The sequence below is a fragment of the Nanorana parkeri genome, unplaced genomic scaffold (assembly GCF_000935625.1).
Source record: "Nanorana parkeri isolate BGI_ZX_2015 unplaced genomic scaffold, ASM93562v1 scaffold30, whole genome shotgun sequence".
Taxonomy (NCBI): domain Eukaryota; kingdom Metazoa; phylum Chordata; class Amphibia; order Anura; family Dicroglossidae; genus Nanorana; species Nanorana parkeri.
Window position 1 is genome coordinate 2,481,899 of NW_017306298.1, and position 18,986 is coordinate 2,500,884.

At 43.4% G+C, this 18,986-nt stretch overlaps 1 protein-coding gene across 2 annotated transcripts in view; it reads left to right on the forward strand.

Moving 5' to 3' along the window:
• Positions 1–18,986, forward strand: part of HIPK3 (homeodomain interacting protein kinase 3) — a 112,063-nt gene that overhangs the window by 14,279 nt on the left and 78,798 nt on the right. For both annotated transcript variants that reach the window (XM_018567886.1, XM_018567892.1), the window contains exon 2: positions 8,661–9,762. In XM_018567886.1, the coding sequence (XP_018423388.1) occupies positions 8,661–9,762 (1,102 nt within the window). The remainder of the gene's footprint in view (positions 1–8,660; positions 9,763–18,986) is intronic.

An 18,986-nucleotide genomic window follows, 5' to 3' on the forward strand; every position in this document is an offset into this window, starting at 1 on the left:
GGGGGGGGGGAAATCCCTGCGGGAGCTGTGACTGACAGTCACTACTCTCTGCAGGGAAAAGATCGGGAATTGAGCAATCAGCGGTATGTGATCACTCATTACCGGATCAATAGAGCCAACATGTGACAGCTTCAGTGCCAGCGGTCGGCTCTAATTATGGGGAGGAGTGTATTTCACTCTCCTCATAATTCTCCTTTAAATATACCAGTTAAAGTGTTGTGTTTATATAACAGCAAAACATACCAGTTGGTCCTGCCAGAGGTCCAGCGAGCTGAAATCTTTGAGTTCTCTGCCTATGCTGAACTCCTATCAGTTAGCATACTTCTCAGGTCTCTCTGCTATGAAGAAGTGGTAGATGTAGGTTTCCAGGAGTCTAGTGCTTGAGTAACAATGCTGCTCCTCCATTGATACAGTACAGTGAGTAAGCATTGTCACCCTATGACAGGAGATGTTTTACTGGCAGGGTCATCAGATGAAAATAAAGGAAAACGAATGTAGCCACTATATATAAGTACTGGTAAGCTGCAATATATTACATTAGGAATAGCTGTAGAATATATGCTTTATTTCTTGCACCAAGAAGGAATTGCTTGTTAACCGCTCTGGATATCCTTTCATTTGCATGTTAAATAACCATTAATCATCAAAACCTAATCCAGAGATTTCATTAATTTAGTGATTCGTGCCTTTTATAATGCATGTTTCATGGCCTGTCACTTTAAGAGCAGAGAATGTGAGCTGAAGACATTCCTCTATGCTTTTATTCTATAGAGTCTGTTGGGAAATAGAATGGTAATAGATGCTAGTTTTATCAGCTCCGTGTGTTAATTGGTAAATTGGTAGTTCAGAGGAGAGTCGGTGTTAATTGTAGTAAGGGTATGTCTGAAATTAAGTTCAGTGATGCGATGAACACTCCTCCCCTTTTTTGGTTGCTTGGTTATCACAGATTGACGCACACTAGATACGCAGCATGGGTATAAACAACAAATCCTGCTTATGTTATTGTGCCTTGCACACACGCCATTTAATTATCTGTGTCTTCAGGGTACTGCAGGCCACGTACAAGTCCCCGTAAGCACAAAGTAAGTCCTGCCACCCAATCAGACTTGCAGCCCATCTCTGGGCCAATATTGTGCCCTCAAGCTTCTCTTACTCATTCTCATTTTGCATAAAAGGAGAAAACACTTTTTTTTGCCTACATGATTCCGGCTTCCTGTGCCCCTCGCTGGCACCTTTTTCAGAAGTAGAGACTGGTGGAGTTATTCTAGGACCCTGCTACTATACAGCCAATAAGAAATGTCCACCTCGCCTAGGCAGTGATGTGGGCACCCAAGGAAGGACCTTTCCAGTCTTCAGTGAGGAAGACTCAGAATGCAGCATGTCATAAGACCATAGGTTTAAGTAAGTTAAAGGGGCTTTCTTTTATTTTTTATCCCAAATGTTTTTTTTTTTAGGTTGGTGCGTGCGGGGGGGCATTTACAACACACACAGGGACCATGGGGAACAAAAGTAGCCACCCTCCAGAAGGAAGGACAGTGTCAGCACCAACTCAGAGATGATTTGAGGATTTACAACCGAGTGATGCACAAATAAGATACATTTTTGTTCTAACAGTAACTACCAGGGCCTTCCTGATATAGGAATTGAATGGTTTGTATGGGGAGGCCCATATCTTGCATAGTTTTGGTAAATATAAAAAAGAATGTACTGAGGTTGTATAATCAGATTGTAAAATTGTTGGTTGCTACTTGTGGGAAGTTTGGGGAAGATGGACAGCGGAAATCACGTTTCGCCTCTCAGAAGGGTTATAAGCCTTTTTTTGTTTTTGTTGTGATTGTAATAGTTTCCCTGTGCTGGGAAGTGCATTGAGTTTTTATTGCACTGGTTCCTGTACATAATTCACAGCCGTTCCCTCTCTATTGTCCTCCTATAGATCCATATAATGTTACCTGACAAAGAATACAAGTTCCAGAACTAGAAGATTTTTTCATAAGTTGGAGTATAATTTTGTATATGTTTATATTCTAGTAATGTGCTTTAGGTGCCATGAACTAATGTTTTACTTGCACTGACAGTATAATTGCACCCTACACATTTGTACCGCATTATGGCATATGTTTCTGCTACATTAAAGAGCAACATTTGGCAATTAATAGTCTGTAAATTCCTGATGTTATCCATTAAACCTTACCATTAAAGAACAAGTGCACTTTCAGACAAAGCACACATATTTTTTGCCTCATTGCCCTGACCTAAACTAACCCACCCTCCCCCTCAACAGATGGATACTTTGATTTGATGGCTGTGGTGATAGTTGACACCCAACGACACAAGTCTTGCTCTCCTGGTCATCACAGCCCCGTAGACTTCTATGGGGCTGTGCTCCAAAGCTGGGAACAAAGGGGGATAGTAGGAAATACAGACCTATAGATGTCTATGGGGCTGTAACATGCTGGACATGGCCAGGATGTAAGCAGTCACTGGAGGTCACAGGCTTTGGATTGAGGTAAGTGTGCATCTGTGGAACGGAAGGATGGTGTAGGTCAGGGCATTGTCCGAAGCAACAGTGTTTCAGGATGTAGACCATCGGAGGTAAGTATAGAGCAGGGGTAGGCAACCTTGGCACTCCACCTGTGGTAAAAAGACAAATCCCATCAAGCCTCAGGTCTGTGGCTGTCCGAGTCTTGCGGTGCCTCGTGAAACTTGTAATTGCACAACGACTGGAGTGCTGAGGTTGCCTAACCTTGATATAGATCTGTTCTTTTACAGGGCTGGTGTCGGTCCTTCTAAGGCAGGCTTCTTCATCTGTGCTGTCTTGTTAGCTAATTCCTCTGGGAATTCCTTGTCATCTAATGTATTTTGTCATTGTCAAATAAAATAGAAAACCGTTTATATATTTAAATACTTGACCTCTAACCTGCCATTTTATTCACATGGGATTTGCCATTGCAGATTTGCTAATTAGGACACAAGCTCTCTTGCTGTTAGCTTTATTCTTACCTGAAAGCTGAACTCCAGTTTTTTACTTCTGGTAAAACTTTCATATTTCATCTGTGTATTTAGCTGCTAAACGTCCAATAAAATCTTCTGTTATGTAGAAGTCGCCCATGCTTTCCCCTTTCTCTTTCTGTTCCACTTATTCCTCTCCCCATTTCCTCCTTTCTTAAAATTTTCTCTCATGGCATTTAGCTGCTTTGCACGGAATCATGTGGTTTCATGTCCTTGATTTCCCACTTATATTATTATAATGTCAGAAGTGCAGTTTCTCATCCAGTTTCCCTATTTTGGGACCTTTTTCCTCCCCCCAGGTACAGTATGATAGCTGGGACATTTGAAGATCATTATTCATGTGATGGTTTGTGCACAAAGAGCCTCTGTTTTATGGGCCGTTTTTTCACAGTGCTGACGGTGAGCCTAGGTTTTGTAGATTTTGATGTTTTGTAGTAGATGGAATGCTATTACGTAGATTAGCTATGGCCTTCATTTTGATTTTGATTTGCTACTGAATGACGGTGAATTTGTAATTTCTCAGCAGCTGTAGATCACAAGTTACACAGTCCTGATTTATGCATTATTATTATGATACAGGATTTATATAGCGCCAACAGTTTGCACAGCACTTTACAACATAGGGAAGACATCATTACAATACAATTCCAGACACGATGGTAAGGAGGGCCCTGCCCGTGAGGGTTTACATTGTAACAGATGAAATTAGACATAATTGGATTAAATTAAAGTAGACATACACTCCGATCAGTTTCATTTGGGATAGGTGGTGGTGGGGGGCACCTTTTGTTACTCAAAGGGATTATAGTACCACTGACAGCACCATAGGGTTTGCACCATGTTTGTTCAGGTATCATCTCAAGGCTTAGCATGTGCTTCCTGGACTAAAATGTTGACCCATGGATGATAAAACCATGCAAATCCGTGTGCCCATGCTGCGTACATAGCTCGGCTCTGCCCTTTTTGTTGCTGCATCTGATACTATGACCTGCCAGATATTTACAATGCTACACAAGTCCTAATGAATAATTAATGGGAAACCTTTGGAAATGCCTTCCTCCAGAATGACACAACTACCTGAATGGAGCTTGGGATTGCCTTTTTAAAATATAAACAGTACAGTGTTGATCATTTACATACATACACTGTTGTACATTGTGATATGCTAAGAATTTATTTATGCAGGCTTATAAACTGCTAGGCCCACTTTTCAATTGGGTGGCACAGAAATTCTTGACCTGGTTATGATCACATCACTCTGTTAGCTCGTGAAGGGTTTGAGGGCTATGACAGGTATTCATAAGTAGGTCAGAATTTATGGTACAAATCTGTACTTTAGACTTGCACCCTGCACGTTAATTGCTATCACTGTATGGCTGGTTCCATCGCAGTGTAGCAGCATGTTAGGGTGAAGTCATGGAATTATGCTCAGTTAGTTCAAAGCGGGAATGGAGTAGGGCTGAACAAATCCCCGGAGCCAGTCAGACCGATGTGCCTAAAGAAACACAGCAGGTACCACCACCTCTTCTTCTTCTTCTTTTTTTTTTTTTTTTAAGCATTTCAATCTGCCTGTTTTTCCCGGTACTCGCCGATACCGAATACTGATACTGGAAGTCCCATTAAGGAAGCCAGGCGGCGTGTGATGACTCACCACCTGGCTTCCTGATTAGCCGGGCAGCCGTCTCCATGCTTCTCGTCTCTAGGTGACAAGTAAGCACGGAGCCGGCTTTCTGGCCAATCAGAAAGCTGTGCGCCGTGTAATGACGCGGCGCCCGGCTTCCTGCTGCCTCGTCACAAGGTGGTGAGGGAGCATGGAGTCGGCTTCCCAGGCAATCAGAAAGCCGGACACCGCGTCATTACACGGCGCCCGGCTTCCTTATTGGCCGGGTAGCCGACTCATGCTCTCTCATCACAAGTGACAAGGGAACATGGAGCCGGCTTCCCAGCCAATCAGGAAGCCGAGCAGCGTGTAATGACTCGCTGCCCGGTTTCCTGATATCGGAAGTATCACAAATTTATTTTTGCTTATCACTATGGTGGGCAGCCTCACTCGGCAATAGGGGAGGTAGGAAAGAGCAGCCAAGTGTTGAAGCTTTCCCTGTCAGAAGAGTGAAATGGAAGGAAGGAAGGTTTTGGAGACTGCTGGAGGTATGGGTTGGCACCTCTAGCTTCCTCTATTTTATGACTGCAGCAGTTTGCACCCCCCTCCAATGATATTATCTTTAAACTCTGCTAAAATGTGCATTGTGAGTAGATTAGCTTTGTAGCAGGTGGCCGGCATGCTGCTTGTATTACCATCAGTGCCTGTGTCCTCATTATGTGGACAAGTGGGCAGGTCTGGTCTTCCTTGGGTTGGCTGTCATTTTGGCTGTCATTTTTTGTGTGTCAGCCTGAGGATCACCCGCCTACTCGCCACATCATCACATGGTGACCTGCAGCTTGTGGCTCACTAAGGGTCAGTTGTCTCCTCCACTGTACTGACTGTCTTACACGTTTTATAATAATCCGTCTTCTTCAGTGTCATTTTTTATCCAATGTAATTAGTTCCCCCCAGGTTAAAAAGTATACAATGCCTATCCATGTTTTGCAATAAAAAAAAAAAAAAATACAAAGTGTGCGTGTGCGCGTGTGTCCTCTCTCTCTCCTTTCTCTCTCTCTCCCATAAATACTTTGCTTTTGTGAGTGGAAAATGTGTAGTAGGAAAGTAACCCATGCTTCAAAATCTTCAATTCACCTACATATTTGTATTATCAAAGACATCTTGTGTATGTGCTACCATTTCCTTCATCATCAATGTATTTATATTGTTGGGACTATGACTTTATTAGCTTTTTGTATATTTATCAGCTCTTCTATGCAAAGCTATATTTAGCTGTTGTATGTAAGGCCTCTGTCTTCTGTGCTGTAAGTGTTATTATTATCTTGCAGGCCTGTGTGTGCGTGTGCATACTGATAAGGGGTTTTGCCATCAGTGGGTTTGAAGTTTTTATGTTGTGTAGAATGATGGCTGTAGTTTGAATTTGGTTTGATTCATAGACACCAGAAGTATAGCCTTTTCCTTTGTATGGTAATTCGAGTCCATCACAAACAAGAATGTCAAGCTGAGTTGAATGTTTGTTTGTGTTTATAGACCTGCAGGCAGCGTTTACGCCTGAGGGTGGTCGGATTTGGCGTGCATAGCTGAAGCTAGCCATGAGAGAGAGATAGAGAGAACGAACTCGATTCCCCCGTCCATGCTAAATAGCGTGGATGGAGGATTCTCCTCTGCCGGGCTATCTCAATACCCAAACAATGACTGCATCTGCCAGCTTTTCCTCACTCAGATGCAGTGGACCCCTTTAAGGTACTTTAAATGCATTTTTAATGTTTAGTGTCACTTTAAAACTGAGCCTGTTTGTATTTAAATTTAAGACAATGAAAGTAGTTTAAAAAAAATGTTTTAGGTTGGCTTGGAAAATCAAGAATCTAATTGTGTGGCTATTTATTACAAGCAGTAAGTGCTTTAGTGGACCTTGAAGTATAGAAGCCGGAGGCTCTTAGTCACATGGTTTGTGGCTGAACTTGCACAGCACATGCAGTCTTGCTTCCAGGAAAGTCACAGTTAATATTTCTCTGCATCAGTTCTGTGAAGTATGGTGGAAAATATTCTGCTAGCTAGAGGAAACTGTTGGTTTTGCGCTGGTTACAGTATAACTTTCAGTGTGCTCATGTTGTCCTGACTTGTACAAACACTGTGACGAACATGAAAAGGACTTTTACTCATGTGCAATAACAGTAATAGTCTGGACTGATAAGATTCTGCTACTAGCTGCTTACTGTAATGGTCATTTAGATATTCACTCCGGTTCTGCCTGTTATGCCTCTTCTACAGGTATAATGCCACAAAGGATCGTATTAAAACACAACTCCAACTAAAAAAAGATTGATCACTTTTTGGGTGGACCCCGGCTAACTTCAATTCAAGTTTCTACATATTTCTAGAATTAAGCAATGCTTCAGCTACACTGGCTGGTATAGAATTTAGGCCTCTCGGGGCCCCATCGAGAGTAGAAAACTGGGGATAAACCCCAAACAGGACAATCTGCTTGAACCGAGTTGCGTTTAAAGTGTAAATAAAGCCAAAACTTTTTTTCTTTAAAGGTTTGGATAGTGTGTGGTACAGTTTGCACCTGTCTCTGTCCCCTTACAGGAGGGTCACCTTCTGTATTTAACGTTGTCACCAGGAAAGAAACATTTTGAGTCATCACTGGAAGAGGATTAGAGTGGAAATATTTTAATGGGTACATGTGCTGCTGTGATGACTTTGTAAGGCCAGATTTCCACTCAGAAGAAATTTCCTTTTTTGTCTATGATGCAGGAAGTGAAAGGAAGCCTACCAGATAAGAGACAGATTTCAGGGATTGTTACCACCCCTAAAATGAAAAAAATGTGTAAAGATTTGGCTCTAGAGATACTTTAACCTTTTTATTTACTTAAACAGTTTCTTAAAACTGGAAAATAAGTTTTGATTGAACTATGCTAAGAAACAACTCTGGAGTTTTGCTCACTCCTTGGAATCTTGACCCAAAGATCCCTCAGGGGTTGGCCCTATGGCTTAAGGCAATACTTTAGGGGCCCGTTCACAGCAATTACGGCGCTTTGCAGAGCGGTAGCTGCTGGAACGCACAGCAATCGCACACTGAACTTCCCCCTTCGTTCTGGGGTGGTAGGGGGGCGTGGCGGTGCATTGAAGTCAATGGTACCGCAGCCACGCCCCCCTGCCTGCAGTGTGATCGGACGCGTGGCAAAACTTTGCCTGCGTTCCGGTCCAATGCAAGAAATAGAGCATGTAGCATTTTTTGTGTGTACGCAGTGGGACAGATCACAGGCAATGTTTTGCCACATGTCCGATCGCACTGTTGGGGGTGGGGCGTGGCTGCGGTGCCATTGACTTCAATGCATCGCCACACCCCATCCCGCCCCAGAACGAAGGGGGAAGTTTAGTGAGCGATTGCTGTGCATTCCAGGAGCTACCGCTCTGGAATGCACCGCAATTGGTGTGAACAAGCTCTAAGACCTACAATAATACATTGATAATACAACGATTTATAACCACACATGCAAGCTTTGGGTCTGTTTGTGATCTAGTTTTCCTGCTTCGTAAGCAGGATGATAGAATTTATATGTTCCCTGTCACAATATCCGGAAATCCGTGCCGGATTTTCGATATGCTCCCTGTTTCTGGGCTGTCAGCCTATGGTGTCTCACAAGGCTGCAGCCAATCTGCTCTCCTTCTCCCCTATTTAGGAGTTCCTCACTTGTTGAATATCTGTCCAATAGGAGACAGCTGTAGCTCTTAGCTTTAAGTAGTCATTGCATATTAAGTGCGGTTGGTTGCAGTTTGGGCTTCCTATGTAGATGTTCCAGGCGCATATATTTAGGTGGAGACCTCAAGGGAAAATACAATGGAGGACCTAGAATAAAATGGAGGTTTTGTATCTCATGGTTGACCTGGGAATGCCTTTGATTCATTCAGATGCGCTTGACTTCTTGGCTTACCAAAGAAAGTTTGGGGCAACCTGTTGAGACTGCTGCTACTATGTATTGAAAATAATGATAATGCTGAGTCATGTTTTGCAATACTAACATCTTTCTTATTACTGTATTTTCAGGTATGGCCTCACAAGTTTTGGTATACCCACCATATGTTTATCAAACTCAGTCAAGTGCCTTTTGTAAAGTGAAGAAACTGAAAGTTGAACCAAGCAGTTGTGTGTACAACAAGAGGAGCTATCCACGCACCGACCTGAATGCTAGAAACCTTGGATTTGCACGTCCAAACAATAAGAATAGGGCTCCTATCCAGACAAAGAATTCATTCGACAGACCTCGCCAGCAGACTGCGGCTTCCCAGATCAGCACAGTCGCATTAAAAGCCAACACAGGTGCTCCAGGGGACCCAGCAGCGCGGGCGCAGCCAGATCCGAAAGAGACACCCACTGTTGGATCACCGGATTGTGGATCAGATTTGCTGGAAACACATCAGAGATGTGGATTGAAGCGTAAGAGTGAAGATTTGGAGAACCAAGGTGGCACCATGCAAATTGTTGACGAGTTGTCCGTGCTGCCTGCTATGCTGCCAGGCAATGCAGCAAACCCAGTAACTATTGTGGCAACCACAGGAGCGCCTAAGCAGAACGGGGGTAACGTGGATGGGGACTATCAGTTGGTACAGCATGAAGTGTTGTGCTCGGTAAAAAATACTTATGAAGTACTTGATTTTCTGGGTCGGGGAACCTTTGGACAGGTAGTCAAGTGCTGGAAAAGGGGGACAAATGAAGTTGTAGCGGTCAAAATTTTAAAAAACCATCCTTCTTATGCACGCCAGGGGCAGATCGAGGTGGGCATCCTTGCCAGGCTGAGCAGCGAGAACGCGGATGAGTTTAACTTTGTGCGTGCGTACGAGTGTTTCCAGCATCGGAACCACACCTGCTTGGTTTTTGAGATGTTGGAACAGAACTTATATGACTTCTTAAAGCAAAACAAATTCAGCCCTCTGCCCTTGAAAGTTATCCGGGCCATCCTACAGCAGGTGGCTACTGCACTGAAAAAGCTGAAGAGTCTTGGTTTAATTCACGCTGACCTCAAACCTGAAAACATCATGCTGGTGGATCCTGTAAGACAGCCGTACAGGGTGAAAGTCATAGACTTTGGCTCTGCTAGCCATATATCAAAGACTGTTTGCTCAACATATTTGCAGTCTCGTTACTACAGGTAAGACTCGCCCAGGTTTCATTTTCTAGTTTATTCTGTGCATACTATATTGCCACAGTTACTGACTCTTCCTTGCAGGCTGGTCTTTTCTATATCTTTGCTGATCCTATTTTCAAAACACAATTTCCAATCTGGCTTTTTTTTAAATCTGGGATTGTGAAATTGACAGTTGTTTATTATAGACGGAATATGTTTGGGCTTAACATGTCTAAGTGTTGACATTTTATAAACTTATTTTTATCAGAGCTTGCATCAAAGCCAATAGGGGGGTTTTAATTTGTGCATTGATAGTTTTGCTGTACAAGTGTTGTCCAAGAGTAGAATCCTTTTTTTTTTTGGTATGCTGCTGTTTTATACATATAGTAAGTTGTTTTGTTATGTAATGATCATGGTGTCTGTATATTATAACGTGTAGTCCTACACACCCAATGGATATCCAGGCTTTTTTCTTTTAAAGTAACGCTAAACTCAGGCGTTAAATCCTAAAAATGCATTCAAGTACATTAATAACAAAAATGTATCTTATTTGTGTATTACTTAACTGTAGATCCTGAAATCATCTCTGAATTGGTGCTGACACTGTCCTTTCTGGAAGGTGGCTACTTTGTTCCTCATGGTCCCTGTGTGTGTTATGAAATAGTCACTGCTCCAAGCTCGCTCCTGTGATGGAGTACAATCCCAATACAAATTAGTAAACTAAACATGAGATTGTAGCCAATTCCGGGAGCGAGCTTGGAACCGTGACTACTTTACAACACACACGGGGACTATGGGCAACAACAGTAGCCCCCCTCCAGAAGGAAGGACAGTGTCAGCACTAATTTCTGATTGGAGCATGTAAACACTGTGGGAGATTAGTGCTGTTGTAGAGGGGTAAGTGGACACTTGGGTGGGTATTTTAACTTGTTTGAATATGTTAGTGGGGTATGGAGTGGGAACTGGAGACCTTTTATCTAAACCTAAACATTAAACTTCAGAAGTTGCCGAGGTCCTGTGTGCTGGAAAGCATTTGGGAGCTCATTGTGTTGTCTGGCAGGAGTGCCGGTATCACAAAACCTGTCTGGACAGCATTATAAGTCCTTTGGCAGGTAAAACCTCTTCCATGTTTACATCTTATTGGTTTATTTAGCTGCTTGCCTGGGCTTCAGCTTATAGCACAAATGAATCATGGTTGTAAACTGCTGAGAAACAAGAGACTGATTTCCATAAATAACCAGTTCTGTAATCCATTGCTGAAAATAACAAGTTCTGCCTCCCTGTATCATGGCTTATGCATCCTATCCAAGGCTTAGTCACACTCACATTTTAGTGACCGTGACACGCCATAATCTTGATAAGGTCTTCCATGTTAATGGATCAGTAGGGTGATGTCTGTATCTAGCAAAAGCTTTCATACTTGACCCCCCCAAAAGTGGTGCCCGCTGACTAAGTACTTTACCAGAAGAATGACACTGGTACTCACTATGGTTCTAGTGTTACCTTGTATCTTTTCACTGGATTAGGAATGCGCATCACCCCACTGGTGATACCCTGTGCTTGTCTCTTTTTGTAAACTTGCATAGACCCCCCCCAGTGCCGGAAACATGCCAACATTGGTACATAGTGCTCTCCCTCCACTCATGGTGTAAGAACAGGAAGAATAGAGAGATCCCTCAATTTGGGCATACACAGCATTTAAAATCTTAAATATATATCAATGTGGGCAACATTTTAAAGCAGAACTCCACACCTTGTAGTCCTGTAATGGACTACAGAATATAGAAATAAACTTTTTGCACTCCTTACCGGATGCCCCAATGACAGGGGAGGGTGCTTGTAGTGACTGTGGATGGCACCGCTGGTTACAAGAATCAATTGAAGAAATGTCACCAGCACACCGAAAATCCTTTCAGGATAACCATGTGTTCATTTAATAAGAACCATGACAAGTATCATAGACCAAGCCTTCTTAAACTTTCTCCACTCGTGACCCCTTTTTGGCCGAGGAAATTTTTAGGGGACCCCAGCATCGGACGGTGTCTCTCCCCTCAACGTTGGTGTTCCCCCCCCTCCCCTAGCGTCAGTCGGTGTCTCTCTCCTCCTCTCCCCCCCCCCCCGCCGTGGACGGACAGTCAGTGTGTCATTACCACCTACTACTAAGCCCCCTCTCCCTCCTTATCTTTACCTCCAGCAGCTGTGCTCCACTTCTGCTGGGTTAAAGGAAGCTCCGTCAATGTAAAAAAAAAAAAACCTTCCTGCATGCACGTGCTCAGGAAGGTACCAAGTGCACAGAGGTGGGGGGTATGCGACCTTAAAAACTACACTACACTGCACATTAAACGAAAAGAAAAAACAAATCTTGCTTGGAGCCCAGACCTCCCCAGCCGCCTGGGCCCCTCACACAAGTACCGACTGTACCCCCCTGATGGCGGCCCTGGCCGGGGACTCAGATCGCGACCCCCCTGTTCACTTGTGGGACCCCATATGGGGCCGCGACCCACACTTTAAGAAGCACTGTCATAGACCACGTCAATGTTGAGCCTGATGAAGGGACCCTGCGTGTACCGAAAGCGTTTTTTTTTTTTTTACTTGACATGGTTCTTATTAAATGAACTGGTGAACTGTGCTGGTGACATTTCTTCAATTGATTCCTGTAATGGACTACAATCTCAATACAAATTGGTAAACTAAACATGAGAATGTAGTCCATCACGTGAGTGAGCTTGGAGAGGTGGCTACTTTACAACACACAGGGACCATGGGGAACAAAAGTAGCCCCCCTCCAGAAGGAAGGACAGTGTTAGACCTCTGTGGCAGGATCACCAGTTATTGTGTTGATAAAAGCCTTCGATTTAAAGATATGGAAAATGAGATGTGAAATTACATGTTGAAGCCTGTATGGGATTTTAGTGCCTGGGGTACATCTACTTTAACTGTTCATTTTAGTGTCGCTAGGTGAGCATTTTATAAATCAAGAAATATATCGGGATATACTGGATTTTTAAAAATATATTATTTAAAACAAGTAAGGTGAAGTAAAATGTTTTCTGTGCCTGCTGGCTGTATCAGGGTTCTGCCTCATCCTTGCACGGACAAATGTTATTCTATCACTTTGAACTACACATCACTGTAATGTAGCAGCTTTGCTTAAAATAGGCCCCTGAGCCCGGCCAAGGCTTGTTGACTACTATAGATGGTGAGGCTGTCTGACCGTAGAGTTGAAAAAAGACAGAAGTACGTTACTAAGTGGGTTCGTTTGCTCAAGGTCAGCAGGATCTAAAGTGAGCAGTTCCAGTACTTGGGGGGCAGCTTAAGTGTGCAGTAAACATTTTTTAGGATCAATATTTATTGTGTAGAATGTACCCCGTGAACTGGTTTATCATGTACAGCAACATTTGTGTTGAAGCTTGAATCCAGGAACGTTTGGATGATCTGTCATAGAGAAGCCTGCAAGTTTTATACAAGGACAGCTCAGCAATGTTCTAGAAGTAGGATGGGCAACCTTATAGTGGTCTTTCTGTTTTTGTTTTCTGTCCTTTTTTCTTTTAACTCCTTTTATTTCTGCTAAAATATGGTGGTAAAAAAAAGAATCTAGACATATATACACAGCAAGGAAAAGTCTATAAGGAACTTTTCCTTGCTGTGCAAGGAAGGAAAGCAAGGAAAATATATATAATGTTAAAACAGTATGACATATGATATTGTTTCAGCTTCAGGTAGTACCGATCACTCTTGCTCTTACTCTTCCCATTTCATTTACAGAGCAGTTTCAATATCAGGTGGATCTGAAAGTTTCAGATGGCATGTGAAGCCTGATAGGAATGCAAAGAATTAGCGCACCTCTGTATGTTGTGAAATTAAGCAATTCATGTTGCTTCGTATACCTGGTTGATGCACGCTGAGTGGTTTGCAGCTTTGGAATAATAAGTTCAACCCATGTGAGGGCCACAAGAACTCCAGCCAAAACATTGGGGGCAATTAAAAACTAGAGCAGACAGAATCTTGATGAGTTTATCTCTTCTGTTTGTTCAGTTAAGCTTTCAAAATGAAACGGAGAAGCTGATTGCTTCCATAGGCAACTGCTCCAGATTGTGTCTGCTCCAATAAAACAAGTCTTACCTTTTTAGATGTTTTGTTAGATCAGACAAGATGGCTGATTCCAATGTTTTCTGAGCCCTTTCACAATGATCTGTCCCAATGGAAAGACCTTGGGCTGAAATTTGAGGATTGTGTTTATCTGATAGGCTTCATTAACATACAGTGGACAAGTCACTTCAGACCCCTCACAGCCCCTCCTAACATTTCAGCGACTTGGTACGGCCCCGCACGCAGCACGGAGCTGTACGTGCAGGCCGATTCGTGTGTGAATGGGGCCTAAAACAGGCTGATAAAAATGATAGCGTGACCTGTGACCCAGTTCAGCGCATCTTTTCTAGCCAATACCTATTCTCTATTGCGGGTAGCCTGTAGTTATCTGATAAGGACTCTACTTTATCGGCATTAAGTGCTCTTAACATTCATTGTCAGATTAGGCCTAATCAGGCCATTAGCCAAAATTGTAGAGGCTCCTTCAGCATTGCCATATTGTCTTCAGCCTTGTGTTTTCTTAAAAGAGAACTGGGGTCAGTGTTTTTCCCCATAGTTCTTTTAAGGGTCACGGGAGGACATAAACTAGCGTCTTCCCGTGACCCAAAGCTCAGTATATTGCGAGCTACAGCTCGCGGTATACTGAGACCGCCGCAGCTTCAAGTACATAGAGTGAGAAAAACATACATTTCCTTTTGCTTGCGTATACATGAGACATTACATTTTCCAATAGCAAGATCATAGCTTACAAATATTTACTGCCAGACATTCATTGCAACTGTTTCTTTTGGCAAAATGTCGAAACATGGAAGTGAAAAAATAGTCCATTGCCTAATGTATCCTGCAATCCGAGCTGCTTGTGTTGTAATAGATGAACTTGAAGCATTTCTGTGTGTTAGTGGTGTCTAAAGGAATGTTCGGAACTTGTGCCTGTAAATGGTTTGTACCTAGGAGTCTTAAAGCAGCCAGTGAAGCTGCTAATTAACCCCTCTGATACTGAAATCATACAAGGTTTCTAATTCACCTGCAACAAATCGCTATTTTTTACTGCATCAGATGAGATACCCTTCGGATAACGCTTGATGGGTTTGTTTAAGGTTTTGGCTGCCTGGTTGCCACCTAACGCTCGTCCTGTTAACCTGACTGTACAGCTAAAATCTGATTGTACACCAAGGCCTGCCCTATGGATTCAAAATTGAATGGATTGTTTAGTTATGACATTACAGTTTGTAGTTTTGGTTAATCTGAAGCAGTGATTCTCAACCTGTGTAACCTCAGGCCCCACATTTGTCCTTGGTCATTAAGTCATGACCCAAGTCACACTGCAATGGAATGCACGGCATTGCGGTACTGCACGTTCCGGTGCGGGTGATTCAACTGTGAGCGGGAGGTGCATTTGGGGTGCCATTCAAATGAATGGCAATGCAACGCACCTCGCACACCAGAACACGTAATCGGTGCGATTGCATGGTACAGTGTGTTAATCGCACAGGACTGTTTGATTAACTTACTGTACTAGTTTGAACGGGCCCTCAAAAACACTGACAGACACACACAATCTCACACACACATACGGTACACACTCCGAAAAAAAAAAGATCTTCCCTTATGACGACTAGAGTGGATCCTCATCCTGGTGTCCAGTGTGGGCTTCTGTGTTGTGAGGTAGCTCCATCCATATGTGCATTGCTTGTACAGCTCCCTTGCGCGCCCTGTAGAGGTGTCGGGAGCCAGAGTGTGATGTCACTCCAGTCCAGGCACCTCTACAACACAATTGAGGGAGCTGTAAGCAATGCATGTGTGGATGGATACCCTTGTGGCCATACCCTCAGCCTACCCAACCTCAAGCTGACACTCTACTAGGTAGCATATTCTGAATGGCTGCTCAGTGCGAGAACTGACATTGCTACGCTAGGGGGAGGCTGAGAAGCCTCTCGCCTAGAAAAGTGGAAGGCTTGCAGTGACTCACTGAACACCGGGTCATGACCCGCCAGTTGAGAACCAAGGATCTAAAGGCTTTGGTACAGATATTGTCCCATCAGATTGTAAAGTGTATAGTCTGCTTTTAAAGATGGAAAGGACAAGGTTTACAGGGTCTGTCAAGCCAAAACTAATATTTCAGTCTTTGGTACATGTTAGAAAATGAAACCAGCTAGAAATGTAATATTATATGCAACCATAGGTGTGGGAATGCCCAAAGGTGGAAAGAAACACCCAATGTTTTTGGGTTTCCATTGACAATGTCAGGAATTTTGGTGAATGAACTGACTGCCTAGAATCCCATGGTTGGCTTGACCCACCAGACTACAACTAAAAGATTACTTTTTATTGTACCGACCATTTATTTAATCCACTTGTCCGTTTTTACCGGTGTTTAGGATCCTGCCCAAACCTGCAATGCCAGTATGGCCATGACAGCCTTTCTAGCCTACTGCTATAGTCACTGGCGGCGTGAATTTTTTCTTTTCATCCTTGAAGAATGGAGAATCCATTAGCAGATGTTGGCAAGGGAAATGCCGCATTGCTATGCCATTAGTGTATTTCCTCAGACGTTTATGTATAACTTAGGCATTGTCTGCTGAAGCGGTGGACTTTGGAAGCTTAGATCAGGGCTGGACAAATCCCAGGAACCAGGAAGCCAATGCTTTAAAAATTGCAGCTGGCATCTAACTTATGGGGTTTTTTCTAGTTCTCATTGGAGCTGGCTCCTATAAAAACAATGCTCGTTGTATGAAATCTTTCACACCACTCCTTTCTTCTGTCAGTGCCCTCAGTAAGTACTTCAAGGTATGGGGGATCATGTGATCACTTCCCAGGATGCAGTGCTCGGGCATGTGTAGCCAAATGTCAGGATGAATACTTGACCTAATGAGGAGGTGGAGGAGGGAAAGGCAACCCTAATTGCACATGGTTAGAACTCCTAACTCTGAGAGGAGAATGGAGCGACAGAGTAGGTATCCGTGGCTGGGGCAAGTTCTTGCAAGAACACCAGTCATTTTGCTTTGGTCAAGGTGACATGACTAACATTGTTGAACCTTAATTTAGTTGTTGTTATGAAAGATTCAACAGGAGTCATGGAGACACACTGGGGCCTGAAAACACCTAGATTTTAAGGTGATATTAAAGTCAAATGGTTTTTAAGCTATTTGAAATGCTGATGAAATCGCTTACAATGGATGCTGCTTCTTGATGTTTAAAAGTTTTAGCTTCTTTCAGAATCATAAAAAAGAAAAGAGGAGAATTTGGACTTTTAAGGTACTTCAAGGAACACGCAAAACACATTACATTTTTTACAAAGTATAACAATTTTTATTTATAAATATATTTAAAATTGCATAGTTTAAAAAAAAAGAAAGACAAACAAGATTGCCTAGAAGAGACCATAGGAAGTAGCCGCATCCTCCCACAATATTTTCTATAATACGATACTTGTTACAATTTGCTGGATATCCGCTTCCTAGTTTAATTTGTACTCCCGTGGGAGGAGAACAGATTTCAACGCGTTTCACGGAGATCCGCTTCTTCAGGAAAAAGGGCTACTGTCTTTAATAGTCTGTAAAGATGGCTGGATCCACCACTGACCAACACTCAATCAGGCGGGCGGTGAATTTGAGGCGGGGAAGAGGTGTGGCGTAGAGAGCGTGGATGCGGTCGGGCAGGTCTGGCAGCGGCGAGCGTGAGGTGGGGAGGAGGTGCGGCGTGCAGTGTGTGTGGAGCCGTGAACAGGGCCAACTGATCGGAAGCCGATTAATCGATTATTGAAAAAGTTGACAACTTTTTCAATAATCGATTATAATCGATTATGTCGATTAGTTGTTGCAGCCCTACTCCAAACACAGCCTCTAAGTAAAACCAATGGGGTATGTCAGTGTTACATTCTGAGATAACATCAAACCCTTAAAAGGAAGGGTACATAGGCCTGTAAGGCTTTTTCAAAAAGGTGCATCTAATCAGAGCAACAGACAAAAGTCTCCATAAGTTTATCTCTTGCCATAAAAATAGCCAGTTCTCTTTTCTTAACCTTCTCCTAAGCTCCAACCACCTGAGAGTGTCACAACCCCCATCCCCTCTTATATTCCTCCTCGCCGGACACCAAAACATCAATTATGACATCACGTCCGACGTAGGGGCCGCTTGCGCGCATTATTAAAGATTCAACAGGAGTCATGGAGACACACTGGGGCCTGGAAACACCTAGATTTGGAGGTGATATTAAAGTCAAGTGGTTTTTAAGCTATTTGAAATGCTGATGAAATCGCTTACAATGGATGCTGCTTCTTGATGTTTAAAAGTTTTAGCTTCTTTCAGAATCAGTTGGTCCCCTGACCACTGGTGCTGATATCCTTTTTTAGGGTGGATACTTTCCCTTGCAGGGTCCTGTGGAGTCACCCTTGTGTGTACTAGTAAGCTGTGTGTGTTCTACAAACACACAGAGCAAGGCTAGCCAGTCCCCCAATCCCTACCCCTTGCTCCTTCCTGCTCCCTTCTTGGAGGTGTTATTGTGCTTTCGAGCTTGTGCTCAGGAGGAAGTTCAGGGAAGCCAAGCTGGGAGAGTTGGAGTCAGCTGTTCAGAAACATGATGCCTGTTAGTGCTTGGGCAGTAATGTAAAGAAATACTTTGCTGGACAATGTATATTTGCTTCATCTGGATTCAGTACTGCAAAAAAGCGTGAGATTTTAATACTACTTTAAGGCGAGTAGAAAGTGAGCTGGGAACTATGGCCGAGATGTCTCTACTAGAGGCCCAAGACATTGCAGGCCAGCGGGCACACTTGCTAGTCTTTGTTAAAATGCGGCTCAATGAAGTGTAAGCCCTCATTCACACGACTAGAAGCCGGCCCGTACAGATCCGTGCCGTGTGTACGGCCATATCGGGCCGCTCCCCAGGGAAGGACAGGTGCTGCAGCAGCCTGTTCTTCTCTATGGGATTATGCGGCCTTACGCCACCCTACGCTCACCCGATCTGCATGTCCGCGCGGTGTCTCTGCTCGGACGCAGACAGGATCCATCCTATCTGCATACGAGTACGGACACCCGCAAGAAGCCATTGAAGTTACTTTTACCTTTCACTGGGAAACAGATTTTATATGCTTACTGGCAGCTGCTCATTTTTAGATGATCACACAGGATCTCTGTATTTTGCCATAGCTCTGTTGGAG